This window comes from Thunnus maccoyii, chromosome 8, assembly GCF_910596095.1.
Source record: "Thunnus maccoyii chromosome 8, fThuMac1.1, whole genome shotgun sequence".
In the NCBI taxonomy this organism is placed as follows: Eukaryota; Metazoa; Chordata; class Actinopteri; order Scombriformes; family Scombridae; genus Thunnus; species Thunnus maccoyii.
In genome coordinates, this window is record NC_056540.1 from 23,547,813 (window position 1) to 23,565,979 (window position 18,167).

General features: G+C 38.9%; 1 protein-coding gene across 8 annotated transcripts in view; it reads right to left on the reverse strand.

Annotated features, from left to right (window-relative positions):
• Window positions 1-18,167, reverse strand: part of atp8a1 (ATPase phospholipid transporting 8A1) — a 108,742-nt gene that overhangs the window by 58,016 nt on the left and 32,559 nt on the right. For 4 of the 8 annotated variants that reach the window (XM_042418438.1, XM_042418442.1, XM_042418444.1 and 1 more), the window contains exons 5-15: window positions 16,584-16,629; window positions 16,384-16,424; window positions 13,754-13,827; window positions 12,244-12,313; window positions 12,025-12,152; window positions 11,007-11,118; window positions 10,428-10,593; window positions 10,062-10,067; window positions 7,192-7,319; window positions 6,415-6,492; window positions 6,193-6,281 (exon numbers count right to left, since the gene is read on the reverse strand). In XM_042418438.1, the coding sequence (XP_042274372.1) occupies window positions 6,193-6,281; window positions 6,415-6,492; window positions 7,192-7,319; window positions 10,062-10,067; window positions 10,428-10,593; window positions 11,007-11,118; window positions 12,025-12,152; window positions 12,244-12,313; window positions 13,754-13,827; window positions 16,384-16,424; window positions 16,584-16,629 (938 nt within the window). Of the gene's footprint in view, window positions 1-6,192; window positions 6,282-6,414; window positions 6,493-7,191; window positions 7,320-10,061; window positions 10,068-10,427; window positions 10,594-11,006; window positions 11,119-12,024; window positions 12,153-12,243; window positions 12,314-13,753; window positions 13,828-14,726; window positions 14,801-16,383; window positions 16,425-16,583; window positions 16,630-18,167 lie in introns of those variants that run through there. The other 4 variants (XM_042418439.1, XM_042418441.1, XM_042418440.1 and 1 more) reach the window with 4 other exon arrangements.

Here is an 18,167-nt window from a genome sequence, read left to right on the forward strand (position 1 = left end):
AGAGTATTTTCTCAATTCATTGAATACTCAAAAAATTTCGGAAAATAGTGAAACTAGAGCCAAACTTAACATATTCATTTACTATCACATAAGACCAAAAAGAAGCATTAAATCGTCACATTTAAGAAGTTGGAACGAGTGCACTCTCTGCATTTTTGCTTGAAAAAAAATGAGAGTAAATTAATTAGCAACTATTCAATTCTTCTATTCTTCTATTTAAATTAGATAAAACTAACTTCCACTGAGACTGGCACCACAAAACAGGTCTCAAACTGCTATTAACACAGCCAGGCTGTGTGCCAACAGTATTGACATTTGTTGACAGCAGTATCAACCGCAATGCAGACAGAATGCAAATGCAGGTCCCTTGATCTTTGGCAATGTGATGTACAGTGCGACTATTTTGGAATCTGTCCATGCTGGCAGAAGTGGATCATCCTCTGAGAAAGCGATGCCCTGAAATGGGACTTTTATTATTTCACAATGCACCCAGAATCCACACTCATTCATTTAATCATTTTCCCTTTTATGTATCATGTTCACTTCAGGCATTTACATAAATAATGGATGGTGTTCCCCTTTGCTTTAGAAATTAAACACTGCAAGGGGAACTGCTTCCTGGGACATTGCGAGCAGGATGAATTTCTGGCAGCTTAAAGGACCATGTTACTCATACACTAATCAAAGCCAAAGCCTAATAAATTACTGAAAATACAATTTCATACTTTCACCAGAAATGTTTTTTATTGCTGGCAAGATGGAAAATAATTCAATATCTTGCAGTCCTTTAGGAAAAAAAATATTTAATCTATCATCAATAGTAGAAAGTCATGCTGGACTGAAAAAACATGACTTTGGATTGCAGAGAAGATATTTTTTAGCCCTTTAACAGTAGCTTAGAGCAGTGATTTTGTATGTAGCTACCAGCCGCTCGCTGGCTGTCCAGTGGGGATCGATTCATGATTCTGTGATAAATAGAGTCCTATAGATCAGGAAGACAGCAGCTTTGTCAGTGGCACTGGAGCTTGATAGAAATGTTACTGAGGCTGCCATTAGCAACTATAAGTCTTTCTAATCCCAAAGGACACACTTTTCAGATCCTTAAGAGCCGAGCGGCCGGCAAGCCGGCAACACTCCCATCTACTGCACAGGAAATAGAGGTTTGGGGGAGAAAGAAAAATAGGAAAAAGCGAGAGATGCAATTAAACAGCAGGGCTGGAGTCGATATTGTGTTACACCTACGTAGATACTCTGGAGGTTGATTTAATCTATAACACTCAGAGGCTTTATTAAAACATGTCAAGAAGCAATCGGGAAACAAAGTCTGCATTTCTAAAAGCTCCGTGAATGTTAGCATTTACTAGTGAGGGCAAATGTTTCAACTAAATAGCTTTAAATTGTTTACATACTGTAGAATAAAAAATGAGATATTTTGCTCTGATCACACTACGTTACATGCATGTGACTTGTATTACCATACAATATTTCTGCATGTATGTATCTAAGCTACTTTTAAGGAAGGTGAAATTAAAAAATGTATTAATGCTGCAACATGCTATTTTTGACAGGATATCTATGGAGTCATTATCACTGTTTCTAACTCTGTGTTGTAAAGGGAAGGAAGCTCTCAGCCTCTCTCTACTGCAGCAGTAGCATCATTCGCTATGTTGATTGTCTTGATGAAATTTTTGAGGCGCGAGGCTGGGTGTGGAGGACGGTCAGTTATTGATTATCTGCCAGCACACAGAGGTCCTGTCACTATGGGAACAAGGGTGCTGGCTGTTCGCAGTCAATAGCCGGGGACTGGCTCCAGATTAAACCTACTGTATGACACACCATGCTGTCCTGTTCCTGACGGTTAGGGGGGAGGAAAAATGAATATATTTATAACTGACTTGAGTCAAGATGACAGCACACTTTTTACAGTGTTTGACCCTGGACTGAGATAAGATCGGATTTAGATTCACAGTCACTTATTCTGTACTTGCTCCTATATCTGTGACCGAATTCTGTGTCAACAGCACCTCTCGATGCATAAATAAAACCTCTAACTGAGTTGCTTTGGAGAGGGGAAAAAAAAGGTAAAAAGAGACATGCTCTCATGGAAGCTGGCAACTTCCTTTAAAGCAGCAAGATTCAACATTTTGGCATAATAGGCATTAACAAACAGGCCCCAATCCCCCATGCAAAATGGATGAGACACGCCCATGCTCTCAACACTATAGCAGATGGATCTCAGGAGTAGGACTATGTGTGTGCGTGTGTGCGTGTGTGAGAAAGAGAGACGAAGAGAGAACAAGTGGGTGTGTAGCTAGTAGCTCCCATCTCCAAAGTTAGTTTGATTTTAACGGGGGAAAAAGAGAATGTGCTGCACAGCTTCAGCCTCAACACACACCAGACAGTAAATGCTGGAAGCTTTGGTCTATCGAACCTGCCGATGTACGCCTGTTATCAGGAGGACACAAAACTTAACCACTCATACTTCAGTAATAATTCTCATACAATACTGGCCTACCAAGATGCATAATATGTACTAGATCATTTGTTTAAGGCTGTTCTTTCACATCAACAGTCAAACACAATGTAATCAAGAACCACAGTGACATACAACACATCCCAAGTGTACTGCACGAACAGAGAAAAAAAAACACAACAAACATACATCGAAGTACAGATGTTGTGATCAAAGTCACGACTTCCACAAGGCAAGGCAGCAGTACTACATCACAGAAGCGGGGAGCGAGAAAAAAAACGACCACCATTTCACAACCAGACATCTTACCAGTCAACCTCTGCAAAACTACCCTCCTCAGCCTCAGGGACGTGACTGTTGGAGCGAAGGTTGGAAAAAAAATTATCTTGTTGACAAAGTCTGGCGTTAACATGTTGTGTAAATGTGCAGGCACCGGGGCTGGATTAAAAATGGGTTTGTTTACAGTATGAGTTGGCAGGAGAGTATGATAGGTCGGATGCCAGGGAGGACTGCAGCTACAGTGAGGGGGTTTGGTTGATAGCGGTGATTACAGCAAGTCTTTGAATCATTTATTCTCCAAAATGTAATTTTGTTGAACTAGTCACTGTCTGAAGTCTGAATGTACTAGTCTTTACTGCACCAAGTATTAGTTACCATAGTAAATTCAATTAATAAAACGGGTATAATATATGTAATATAGGTACAAGTTACTAATTAAAATGTGCTAGTACTTGCTCATCACAGATGTTAGTCACACTACATGCTGTAATTGTCATGTATCCAGATGTGTAGTGCATATTTTGTTGGAGATATATTAGAAAATGAATGGCAAGATTTCATAACTGACAATAATAAAAAAAGTTTTATTAATTTTCTTTTAATTAAAGCTACTGCAGCCTGAAATGTGAAATAAAGTCATTGAGCGGTAAAGTTTTTTTCACTTTGACTTAACGAGGAGCAGAATTCATCCGGAAGTCTCAGCAGATGACAATTTAACAGGAAGAACAAGAAGAAAATATGATGCACATAACTAAAACATACCTAAATCGGATAATGAAAAGTAATAAAATGTAACTGAGGTCATACTACATTAACAATATTACACAAAGGACATTTTGTCAAAATGTTTTAGGATCAAGTTGTAAAGAGAGAATGAAACCCAATAAAGGCTGTCGCAAACTGGGGGGCAATAGAAATGTTTGAGAATAATTTTGTTATAAGTTAAACGTCTTCCTCTCATTCCTCCAAGTAAGTGCAGGAACTAGTTTTTGCAATTATAGCTGAGCTTTGTGTGCATTTGTGCGTATCTTGAGTATATTTTCAAGGCCACCAAAGTAAAATTGAAAATAACAATTTTTAAAACCTAAATGTGGTCAGAGACTAAACTAAACTATTTCACATCTCTGCTCCTGAAGGCTACCTGCAGTGCGGAGTTTTGTTAACTGTAACGAGTGAAGCCAACCGGACGACCACTATGTTTCTCTATTTGATTCATATTTTGAGCCTTTTTGCTCTTGTACCTTAAGTAAAGCAACATTGTGGTTATCTGCATCAAAAACAAACCAATCCGTCTGCATATGGGCTAACATACTGTATTAGGCATATGTAGCAACTGTACACATCCATGGTGTTAGATAATACAATGTCAAATCACCTACACAAATTTGGTTTATTAAAACCAAACAAACAAAATCACAATATATATTTTTATGAATTTTGTCACTTGAGAACGTCTGTAAAATCCAGTCCAAACTAATAACACCCAGGAGGATTCTGGGAGCCTTTCTAACCTGAACAGTATCTCTCCTTGAGATTTGGACTCCAATCCAGTGGAATTAATTAATGTCTACACCCTTGGGGATGGCTTTATTAATTACAGCAGCACTTAATTTGTGCAGAGGAACACATGCAGGCGGTAGTGTCAGGGGGGTTTTGTGTGTGTGTGTGTGTTAGTGTGTGTTACGACTTCACACATGCATGTTCATTCATTTGTGTTAAATATGTATGATGTTCTATCTTGTCTTTCACTCGAAGTATATACCAAACGCTTAAAAATCGGTGTTTGTTAACAATAATATAAAAATAAGTGTTTAAAATGCATACATGTTACTTACATGTTGTTTTAAGTTTAATTAAACATTGGCCTCACAACTACTTTTAGCCCTATTGCACAATTAACCTTGTGCAAATAGACAACTGAATGCAATAAAATCAGAAATCTGTGATAGAGATGGTAAGGAAGTCATCAACCAGTCATCAAACTCACACTGCATCTAACAACGTGTGCACAGATTTATGCTTGCCGAGCTGTTTGACTGTTGGGTAGACACAAAGATAATTAATTCATTATGTGTTTATATCATTAAATAAATGTCATATCTTATCAACTGTAAAAGCCTAAATCTAAAGGTGAACTTGCACAGAAATAATAATATGGTTGTGTTAGCATTAACTCTCCATCACTGTAATGTGTATAAATAAGGGTATAATTGTCTGGTGGATTACTATGTAACTACACAACAATAACATGTACAGTAAACCGTTTTTGAAACTAAACCCTCCCAATTCTTATTTTGGAAACCCAGAAGAAGAAGAGTGTGCCAAGTGATAGCATCATCAAAACAGCCTCGCCTCATTAGAACCTGCCTTCTTCCCCTCCTGCTATGAAGCACTCATCCATATTTATTAGATGCATGAGAGGGAGTCCTCGTTTCAGAGAATCAAAGGGAAATATCTCTACTTGGGATGAAGGAGAGACTGCCGCCTTACTTCAGTCTTCAGTAAGAGAGTGTCTGTCCCTGATGACCAACAGGCTTGACCTAATTAAATGACTGTTAAAGAAACGCCAAGGAAAGGCAAAGACATTCAACAGCCCAAAACCTTTCAACATCAAAAATGACGTTTTTCATCAGCAGCAGCTATTTAAAAAAAAAAAAAAGAAATATAAAAGATGATCTTGGAGTTATTACATCATCAACATAGACATTATCGCTACTTAAAGTGACTTTATATTCTTGACAATTGACAATGAGAAGTTGTCAATGTCCTCGCTGCACTAGCAATCATAGCATAATGAGAGCTTTGGTACAGAAAACTGCAGATAAAATACTCTCTTTTGTCCTTCAGCCTGCACTTCATCAATCACGCTTTTAATTGAATCCTAATGGGATTAATCATGTACTGTCACGCCTGCACTTGCTTTAGTTCTGTAAAGATACTCTGCTCTCCCACTTGTTTTGCATCCACTGAGGCTAATTATCTATGTGCTAAAATGAAATGAGTTTTTTTCGGGGGAATAAAACATTAAGGGCTGATTCAATGAAATATTTAAATGTGATAGAATATGTTTTTATGTCATTGTAGCTCAAGACAAACAACTACCAATATTCTGGTTTCAAGACATTGTTAAGCTCTGGACTTAGCAGAGAAAATACTGAACTGTGAAGCCACTTTTCACAAAACACCTCTAACGTGGAAAACGATGGAAAGAGACAGTAAATTGCCTTTGCTTGCAAGTGTCTGTCCGCTTTTTATTTATAGTTTATGTTGCACGAAGCACTGATGCAGCTGCTAATGAGAAGGCAAGGGAGGACAGAGAAACGCCAGATGTACTGTGGTGCACACTCGGCATTTAATGAAGGTGATGGGGGAGGTAGCGGTAGAGGATGCAAGGGGGGAGAGAAGAGACAGTGGAAAGGGGGGCGAAGAAAGAAACGTACCCATAGGCCACACCAGCAATGGTGCACTTCTTGAATTGCATGACGTTGCAGGTCAGGGTCCCCGTCTTGTCAGAGAAAATGTATTTCACCTGCGCAGGTAGAAGAGAGGGTGACATTATTGAAAGCAGAGCACTTACTTCATGAGTGTACACAAAAAGTTAAACAGAGCTAGATCTTTCACATAACATAATATCAAGTGTAATCTGATTTGCATTTAATTACCTGGCCTAATTCTTCATTCAGATTGGAGGTGCGTGCCATGGCCGGTGTTTTCGTGGGCTCATAGAGCATATCGGTGTCCTGAAACAATCACAAAGAATGTAAAGTGTAACTTCACTAAAGAAATTAATTTTTTGCTAAAAAAATACAATATTCCATCAAAGAACACTTCATATCAGCGTTGAAAGTAAAAAGAACATTTGATGCTTCACTGCAGTCAAGCCCTCCTCAGTCCCCCCCTGTTTGTTTCCCCTCAAGAAAACATTGAACCAACTGGGGCTGCGGGAAGAGAGACCAACTGAGAACTGCCCTAAATGTTACTAAAAATTCCATGCTAGGATTTTCATTTAAAATTTAATGAACAAAGGGGCTCGGAATAACTTCAGGCAAAAAAAAAACAAAAAAAAAAAAAACAGTACGATTTCTCAGCTGAGATAGTTGGTTAGGTTGACCTAGTTGCTAAGGATATAAGAGCACAATATTCTAGGTATATTCACTCAAATGCTTCATGCCAGTCAGGTCTCAGACTGTGCAGTAGTCTGTACATTCAGTGCGATGCTTTTAACATTTTATTTTGTTCAAGCCAATGTTGACACCTAGTGCTTTGTTATATTATCATGTGCTATGTTGACACAAAGTTACAACCCACCTTGCTTCTTATAAGCAGTGATTTAAACTGATTTAAACTCTTTTTTACTATTTAATGTATTGTAATGTATTTCTTTGTATGTGAAGATCAATTGTGTATTTTTTCCATTCAACAGGTTCTCTTCAACTCACCCAGTTGATGAAAAAAGCTTGGATGAACTTGATAACCTCCAGTGTGACCAGGAGACTAATGGGGATCAGGTTGTTGAACAGGATGATGAAGGTGAGGAAATTGAGGCCAAAGTTAGCCGCCCCGCCATCTATGAGGGGACGAGTTTTGGACAAAGGGAGTGATACACAAGAGAGTCATCAGTGCTGGTTCATGTATATCAGTTAGCTAAATGAAAATGCCCAAAGCTACTTCCAGCCAATGATCAACATTATCCCAATCCAGAGGATGTTTTGGGCTAACGTCGTGCATTAGCTGGAATTAACCATTTCTTCCACCCAACCTCATCTTCTTACGCCTCAACCGATTAGCAGTCCAATTTAATGTCCCAAAGATTCAAAGTAGCGGAAAGGGACTGAAGTATCTCAAATGTCATTAGTGTCACAGCAGCAGCCTTGGCATCCAGCATGATCCAGGCAATGAATTCCACAAAGCACTATGCAAAATGATGCTTGTCCCCCAAAAAGCCCCAAACAACTGGCAATGATCAACATGTAACCCCACTGACACCAAACATGAAAACAGGAGGGATGTGATTTACCTTTCCTCAGCTTGCAGCAGGTTGCAAGAGTTACCTTCCTCAACCCAAGCCTTGGTATTAGCATTGCGGTTGAGAGGGAGAAGCCCTTCCCCATGACAGAGCGATTGCAAAACAAAAAAACTCGATGGCACAAAGAAAGTGGCAGGATGGAAGCTACTGCTACTGGTACAACAACACATATTAGGAGGGAATAATTTTTCAGAAGTGGGGAGGAAGACAAACATATTGGATGCTCTCAAGACAAAGGAGGGAGATTCAGTCCATAACACATTCTCAACCAACAAGGAGTGGAAAAGAGTGGGTGGATTATGCCAGCAAAAAAGTTCTGAGTGTTAATGATGATCACTACATCACCTCATTTCGCTCATTTCTAGAAGTCAGCTTGTTATGTGCAAGAATTCTGCTATTAGATTAGAGAGAGATACTGGCTTGGATCAGTAGAGAGCGATTGAAAAAAATAAAAAATCAAACCATAGCAGGGCATGCACAAGTCACACAAGTGCAAAAGCACACCTGATTTTTTTTCTTTAAACGTATGTCTCTGTAATGTAACAACAAGATTAATTTTAACTATGTTTAATCAGGCAAGTTAGCCAATTATTAATCCATATCATTTATTCACAGCAGGTTGTTGCAGGAGTTGGACTATAAATTGTTTTGGTTTCATTATTCTAAGTGAACTTATTGTTTGTTTTGTATAACAAAATTATGACAAAAGCAGAACTAAAAAGCGCTCGGTGGAACAGAAAAAACGCTACCATGCTATCAGTTAAGAGATCAGTATTTTACAAACAGGGATAATTGGCATAAATTACATTTTGTATTGATAAATACGCAGCTACCCATCAAAACTAAATGAGTACTACATGTACTAGATGTGTAAACTGTAGCAGGTGGCGTGAATGCATAACAAATGACCATTATTCATTTTTGCCCTCAGTCTGCATTAAGTTTACTTGTCACAATGTATAGGCTTAACGCTGGCGATGACCAGTGTCAGCACTCTGTGACCGCTCAAAGTCAAATTAATTATTCACCAGGCACACATAATCGCAGGCTTCTGTGACATATGAGCCTGTGTGATGTGTGGTGGGCTAACACTGACTCTTCTGTTCATGTCTGTGTTTACCTTCCAAATGTTGGTGAGCAGTAAAAAAATCACAATAATTTAGGAAATATGGTGGTGTAAGTGAATGGGATGTTTAAGATTTGACAATCTTCCCACCTCTCTCTTTTGTCACAGGTTGGATAATATGCACTGGACAGAGTCTCAACAACTCCTTATGGAAATACAATCAGTCTCAAGATGGATGCCTGTTTTATGACTTACACTACCCTCATCCGTGTAATAAAGTTTCCTTTAGATGTGGGTTTTAATGCCACAAAGGACAATATTAAAACCCTCAACAAAACCAATAGAAGCCAATGCAACGTCTTATAAAATGGGAGAGTGTAAGTCGTAATACAAGCTTAAATTGACCAGGGCACAACCTCTCCTACACAGACCTACCAGGGTACAGAGTAATGGCCAGAGTATCACGATAATCACTTTGCATACCAGTTTCAGAGCTTCATCACTGCAGACCAGCTGGTGATTTCACCTTAAACAGTCCTGTCTTTTTTACTGCAGAAACTGAGCAGCCCATATTTATGTGTGTTGCTGCTGTGTAATAGCAGCAGTTTAAAACAGAGCAATTTTCTAAAATGGCTTGAGAATACACATAAGAACTAAGCAGGTTTTCACCTCTCCCCCTCCCTTCTCTCTATGTCTGTTGTTTGAAAAATCCTCACACAAGAAAAGAAGGCGGCAGAGGCATTCAGAAAATGTCAGCTCTTGCCCCTTGGGTTGCACATATTGTGTTCAAGCAATAAACATGTATAAGCCTCCTGCTATGAAGAGCTTCCTGAGTACAACATCATCTTACTGGCAGTAAAAGTAAATGCTGCTATTCCTTTCTTGTAAAGAATGAAGGAAAAAAATAAGATGAGGGTCTGAAGCTTGGGAACTGCAAAGCGTTTAACGTGGCACAAAAAAAATGGAGGAAAAGTGAGACACTGTTTGCATCAGGCACTGAAAATAACTAGACAAAGGTACAAGAGAGCTGGAGGGGAAAAACCTATTGTTGGATCCCTGGTATGTGCTTGTCCATGGCATGGGCCCATACAAAGTAGGGCAACCATATAGGGGGCGAGGGTAGGGGGCTTCATTTGCTTAGCAAAGGCAGAGCTTCAGTAAGGGGTTAGTAAGGGAGGGTCATTCACGGATGGCCAAGGCTTTTAAATGGTTGTTACCTGGAGCTGTTAAAAAAACGACAACAAAGAAAACAACAAAATCAAACAGAACATTAGAAAGGAACAAAAAAGTACAGCAGCGCAGTGATATTCAACCATTTCTTTTTCACTCAGTCTCACACACAACACATTTATGCATGTCACAGCTGTCTTTTCTCAGTTAACAGGGAATTCACTTATTCCCACATTGCCACATATTTCACTTGTAATGCGAAACATAGTTTAACTGAGGCAACATAAAAACGACACAACACATACCAGCATTTAAGGAAGTAACTCAAAATGACAACGAAATAAGCTGATATGAGACAAGTGAGACAAAATATGTGGAATAAGAGGTGCAGCATGGGCTGTTGGGACTCTTACAGTTGAGATCCATGTACCAGGCAGCATTGCCATACTGGTACTTCCAGATGGTTTGGCCGATCGAGCAGACCAGAGAGATGGCCAGCAGGCATCCGAACAGCACAAGGATCTGAAAGTTGGTGATACGCTCCACGTTGGACAGTTTCAGTGGAGGCCGAGTGGAATTCTGAGTAACACATGACAAGACAGATATGGTTAAAATGAGGAAGTACGGTCAATGGTGAAGTTCTCTTTCTGAAAATAAAGTATGGTCATGTGTTCAGGGTGACTGTGAAAAAGATTATCTAAACCCTTGTAACACATCAGTTAGAAGCATAAAACGTCTGAAGATTAGAATTTAAGATAAAAACAATGTTAGGTTTGGTGACATACATCTCACGTGTTTTAAATGCAACAAATATTTATTTGTTGGTTAGACAGATTGCATGAAAAAGTAAAAAAAAGCTCCAAAATGAAAACTCAACAGAAAATATATTTTTTAAAAGCATCACCAGTTCACCAGTCTGATCAGTTTCTTCAAGTAATTTCATTTTGTAAATGCAAATAATACCCTCCAAATACAATGCAACTATACTATACCTGCATGAGCTTTGTGTCGTGTCCTGTGTAGACCACCACACCGTGGACCCACTGGGTGTTCCTCAGCTGAGCTCCTCTCAGTAAGATCTGGTCTGGACCCAGTGGCACAGTACTGTAGTGAGAAACACGACTGCCATGAGTACAGTGAAACACTTTTCACTACAGAATAACAGGCTAACAATGTCTCATACAAGATGATATAAATATAAGTCTTTGGTTGACGGTGATGGCTGATGCATACACACAGTTAGTCATCATATTTTGACACTGAATTATAATTCCTTTAACTTTTCAACATACACCTTCCTGATTCTTTATGGATATATATGACAGTATTAACAATAACCAATATTATGACAGTAAGTAATCTATTCTGACAGGTTTACTACACAGACATTACACAACACCATTACACGACCACTATAACTCTAGGTCATTAGTGTTTAATGATGCCCTGAAAGACATGTTCATGTCAGTTGTTTGTAAACACAGTCAGCACTAGAACTGACTTCTATTACTATTTACTTTTTAGTCTTAATTAGTAATGAAAATATATACATAAATTATACAGTCAAAATATAGTTTGAGCATGTAAAAACATCCATGCCACTAGGATTTTTTATCTTCAGTCGCTGGTAAAGCAGAACATTGGTGGAAAGTCTCTATATTGTGGAAAGATTTCCAAAAATATGAAAAAAATTGCCCCTCAAACTATAAACATACTAAAAGCCAAATATAGCCCTTGGCAACAATGCTTCTTCTCTGCTTCTAGAATCAAGCCATGGTATTATAAAAGCTGCGTGCGTTATATAATGCATTTTCCTCCCAAAGACAAAGCCTCCAAACAAACATGTAATTAAATATCACAGCAGCAGGTGCTTTCATTTATTCAGCAGAAAGATTAAATAATCCCTAAAACCTCATAATGCACTGATACTGGCTCTGCTCCTGGCTAATGGGCTATTGAGTTGGTAAGCGGGGCAGAGAGCCAGACACGCAGCTCCGCATCAGGGCACACCTGTGTCTATCCAGTCGGATGTTCCCAACAAACTCGTACAGATGGCGGTTTGGGCTTTCGCACTCCATCCGCCCGGAGAGACGCATCAGGCTGTCGATGTCCTTAATGTCTGCGGTCACTTGGAGACCCTGTTGATTTGTTTACAGTAGCGATTGTGTCTTCAAAGTAAACATTAACACAATAAAACACTATAAATATAAAAAAAAGAAACATACTCACCTGTCTGATTTTAAGGTTTGTTTCTCCGTCCAAGTTAGATGTTTCAATATAGCACATACCCTGCGGTTCACTGTTGTGGAGGGAGAGGAAATAGAGGCTTGGAGTAGAATCAAAATAACACAACAGTAAACTGGTTCTTCATCAATCATTTCTAACCTCAGTTGTCCATTATACATTTTATATATTTATTTGATTATATATGTTATTGTACAGCAATAAGCAAAAGCGGTACTGATTATGTCCCTATAATAATAGTTTACAATGTAACAATTAAAATCAGTCTCAATCATTTATGAACTGATCTAACTGACAAACTGAATCTGATGTAGAAAAAGAGTCTACAAAAGGACAACAGTAGAGGACCAGATCACTGCAAACAAAGATGCTGCATGCCTGCCTAAAGGCCACTCAGGAACATAAAAGTACATCAATGTTTTACTGAGTGACAGTTATCATTTAGGACAGACGTAACATCTTTGTTTGCTGCTAGCCCTGATTTTAACTGTCTCTCGAGACAAGCTACAATACACTGCAAAGGAGTAGAGAGTGGAGAGAGAGAGAAAACACCAGAATGGGGTGATATGAGAAAGCAGGCATGCTGAGCACAACAAACAGAGCAGACAAATGGGCTTCTGACAGACTCTGGGCACAGGGACAGAGAGTTAGAGCATGCTGGTGTTTAAGGTGAGCTGGGTTGCTGGTTAGCTACTCTTTTTAATAGAGTGATTTATGCATACCGAAGGCCGGTCCAAACACACACAGGGTGGAAGGGAAATCAAAAAGAGATCTGGACCCTGAAGCCCAGCCACAATCAATGAGGTACAAACTCTGCTGCTATTAGCCATCGAATGAGAGCGTTGTTTTAAGGGAAACAAGCAGAAGTCTGCTGTGATGGCCGGGAAGTGAATTCTTAAAACTTTTGAGAACTAGTGCTATTTATAAAACTGATTATACTGACTGTGCATTACAAATCAAATGACAGCGACATGTTGCTGAAAGAGCATAAACGGTTATTCCAAGATGTGCTTCACCTTCATCTTGGAATGTGACTGCATGCAAATTGTCACATCAAAATAAAATGTTACATTCAGGGTGCCAAACAAGCCATGCAAGGGCAAGAATATGGAAAATATATTCACACCCAAAAATAATGTTCCTGTGCTGTAATACTACATGTCTCCATTCAGTCTGAGCGGTGTTTCAGCCAAACATTGAAACATGTCGACTTTACATTTATGTTGTGAAACAAAATACAACATAATAAAATGACTGTGTACACTGTCAATATTATGGCTGTCAAACTGTAATGTAGAGGAAAAGGTTGATCATCTACTATATCTGGAAGTTGCCACCATAATCACCCTTCCTTTCAAGTGTGGAAATTAAAATATTTCTCATGTGTGTCAGGAGTGAGAGAAGAGCTAAAATGTCTCGTCCCAGTTGTTGGTACACACAGCCCCCTATCTCTCCCACAGCTGTTTTTTGGTGGTAATGTTGCTGGTTTCCTGACCTGGACGACAGTATGACGAGATCAGCCGGGAGGTGATCCCCGTTTGCAGCTCTGACTACTTCCCCAACAGCCACCTGATATTACCAACCAAACGCCAGCAGGGGGCGAGAGAGAGAGAGTGTGGCAGTTGATCGCACAGGGGGCAGGAAAGGAGAGGATGAGAAAAAAAAAAGGGGGGGGGAGGTATGGAGAAGATAGAAAAAAAAAACAAAAAAAAAAACAGACGGACAAACACCAAACACATAAGGGGGAGAAAGACAACTGTTTCAGTTCAGGGAGATGAGAAGAGCACAATGATCAGTCCTGTATGATCAGAGGGTATGGTTGGTCATCTGTTCTCCTTTTCATAAAACCATTTAGAAAAGCATATTGCAGTGAAAATGCTTGTAAAGGATCTACAATTTAAATTATTAATTACATTCAGAACAAAGCAGTCACATGGGAAGTCAAGATTAAATGCAGATGGAGAGGAGGAGATTGTTTAACACTATCCTGGCTACCTGGTCTGCATTTTTCACATTTTGAATACAATTTGAAATAAATTTGAATCTGAAAAATCTTAAAATGGGGATAGAGAACCATTCCAGGCAACAAAGCCCAGTCCATAGCAGGTCCAAATGGTTTTTGAAAAGGTGAAGGAGGTAGGTAGGTTTATGTTGACATGATCGCTCAATTCTAATCCAAAATCACATTACCACTGCTCCACCTAGAGAAATGATGGTTGCCACATCAAGCTGCAAAGCATCACATCTGTTTCCTCGACTCTTTAAGTACTTTAATGTTATGTTTTTTACACTAATAATACTAAAAATAAATTCTAATGGAGATTTTCATTTACAGGGTTTGACAGTATTGTCTCTTTGCATCGTTTAACCATCGTTTCTTTAGGGAGAGCTGAGAGAGAGTAAGAAGAAGAAAAGGAGAGAGAAGGGAGAAGTTCCCCACAGTCTGGCAGCAGGGTGGACTCCTATACCTGGACGACAAAATGACAGCATCCGCAGGAACGAAATCACTGCCATTTACTTTAATAATATCGCCCACATCAACCTGTGGAAATAAACTGGTTACTGCTGTGCGGTGCTAGAAAGACAGCATAAATAGAAACATGAGTTAAACATCAGGAGTAAAAATGCACAGCTGGAAAGAAAAAAAGATAAGTACATTAAAGCAGTAAACGTAGTACAATACGGATGAGAAGACACACTGGAGAAACAGCTGTCGTCTTCTCTCCGTTATTGCTGAACTTTGCATAGCAGGTACAAACACACAGCGTATTCATTCATTATCTGCAGTTGGAAAAACACTAAGTCTGTTGTATTTCTGTTTATCTTATCCAATCATGCAGTTAACCAAAAAAGACTAAATTATTAAATAATTTAAGAATTTAAAATATAATAATCAGGTCAATTGCAACCATAATAATTGGCATAAGAAATGAAAGTGCCAATTAATTACATAATTTAACATTTAAAGAGAAGGCTGTTATCATTTATTTTGTCACAGTGAAATAAAAACATCACAGTTAACGACTTTAGCTTGCACATTTAGTTATGAGAGAACAGGGATGAGAATACTGCAACATTTTGTTTTAGTTGTATTCAAGCTGCTCTGAAAGAGTCACTAGTTAAATGAACTTGGAGAGGAAACAGAAATCTGGGAGAGAAGCCGCTTTTACAATATGCATGATGAAGATGTAGAAAAACATGAATTATTTAAATCTTGCCTTTTTAGACAGGATTTCCGTGTGTATGAAGGCTAGGGACATTCACATAGTGAATAACAGTGACTTCTGACTGCAGTCGATACATAAATCAAATATTTGATTAGTGAATGGTGGTTACAGTAACACTGTGCTACCAGATGTGGGCGAGTTACTTCCACTTAACCTTATCTTGACTACTCCCTAAACCCCACCCTTCAGCAGCTCTAACTAACAATGTTAGCATGTTGTTATGGTTTGTATTTTGTCTCAATGTAACTGAATTTCCTCTGTGATATCTGACACACACACACATCTATCCATTGGTCTATTTGTCTATTTTATATTCATCTTAATATATACATTTTCTATTGCAGTAATAATAAGAATGTGCAATTATCAGCTAAGTAGTTGAGATGGCAACATGTGTACACAGACGTATCTTGCTGATACTTAATGTAATAAATTATTTCTTATTTCTCGTCTGTCTCATATCCTTGAGAGCAGGACGAGTGATTCAGTTTATATTCCACTGCTAAATGCTGAATGTACTTTCTAATGGATGAGGCAGTATTACCAGTAATTAAAGAATACAAATCTACTTTATTTCTGCGCTGCCTTGTGGTTTTTTTTCCTCCACCTTCTGCTTTTATCCAAATTGTTTCCAGCCACAGTAATAAAACTGTTCCATTATGAGGGAAGAGAAGAGGCTGCTCTCTGCCCTCCAGCGTAGCCTTCAAATGACCGTCCACATGGAAACGATGGATTAATTAATGGCTGGATACAAGAGGGGTCAGAGTGTGTGTCTGTGTGTATACAGCCTGTGATGGTGAAACTGGTAGAATAAATGATGTGTTTTATCCTCCATGATGAATAAAACAAACTCAGACTGGTGAAAAATGATCATTAGTAGTACATTTTGTGTACATACCTTCTCCCAGTGCACAATCTCCCAGGCACCATTTCTCAGAACTGTGGTAAGTAATGAGAGACATGGGGGAAGTTACGATAAGGAAGTAAAATAGATAGAGAACAGAGTGACATAACAAAAACCATGAAAAACCAGCAGTGTCATAACTTTAACAAATTTATAATGCTTCCCTCCAAAACTCATAAAAATGTTTTCAGTACCTTGACATTCCTTTTTGTTGACAACGTTGTCCGCTTTGTGACGTTTCTGTACGGAAACACAAAAATCAATGTTCACATACAAATATTATAAGAAAAACTAATAACAGATGGACAAACTGGCTTGTATTTAGCCTTACAAGAATACCAGGAAGAATCAACCGGGATTGAAGCAGTGATAAAAAGTTTATCACATGAGTTAGCTCTGGAGGGAGTTCTGCATCTGAGAAGTTCAATATTTAATATCATTGCTTAATACATGGAAAGTAATATTACTGGCACGAAATGTGAACAGATTTTTGGCTGCATGTCTCATTTTGTTGTCTGTTGCTACCTACCATATCCTGCATTAAACATTGTCTTGTGACCTAACGACCTTAATATTTAATCAAGCCACATAAACAGTATTTAAATTCATGTAGCGTCTACTCGCATACTGAACAAACTATATTACGTGTTCTGTGTGCAACCGCATGAAAATACAAATCAGCAGTAATGTCCCTCTTGTCTACAGAACAGTCATGCAATCAACTGTGACTTCAACAGCTGATTCCAAGGGACAGCTTGTCAACTAGCATCACGCTGAGTAATAATGTGTTGCTGAGGCTTTCTCATATAAATAATGACTGTGATTGAAAATGTAGCTCCTAAAAGCGATGTGTGCTTTTAGGAGCTTTTTTTTCCTTTTTCTCCTTCTCATACTTCTACTCTTTTCCTCTCTGCCGTCCACACCCCTCCTTCTTTTTTTTCAGGCTCCATTTTAATCAAATTTGATTTAATATCCCTGCAACATGCTGTTGTTTCTAATGAATAGGCCTGCAGTGTCGCATGGCTCCTGCCTTTCACCAGCTGCACTACGCCCAGGAAAAGTTTGCTAGTAGAGACCTTCACAAAGCTCATTCATCATCCCTTGTGCGAGAGCTGTCAGCTAATTTCACTCATCCGTGCTATCCGTTCACACTGTACAGACCCTCCTCTATTCATATAAGTGTAGTAAGAGTGGAGCTGTATTTATATCTGTTACTCCACAACTTTTCCTGCCTCTCGCCCTTCTCATATCCTCTCTCCCTGTCTCTTCCTCTCTCGCTCCTTCTGTCCCGATGGACATGGAGAAAATGAGAGATACTGTATTTAGATGATGTGTGTAATCACGGTGCAGTGGAGGGCGAGTAGCGCACAGGAGGTTATGTGTAAATACTGCAGTATCAGGCCTCTGTAGACTTCTGCCATAGAGGGGAGGAATGAAAGCAGCAAAAGAAAAAAAAAGGGTAGAGCATCTGCAATGTTACTTTGATTAACCTGCTAATGTGGCTTCAATATAAACCTTAAGAGACACTGAGCAGTGATGGAGGAGGTTGAACCACACAGAGGCAATAACAAAATTTCATTTGGTCTTTCGACAGCTGTTTTCAAGTGCCCCATGATGTTATAAATACACTGCACCTTGTGATTCACAGTATTGCATTTCAGTTTGTAACATTTTAAGCTGGATAATAGCTGAACTGTGAAGCACAAACAGCCTGGATCTGCTGCAGTAAAGGATGCCAGCAACAAGGTAAGATACGTGCTGTACAGTATGTGTCCGTA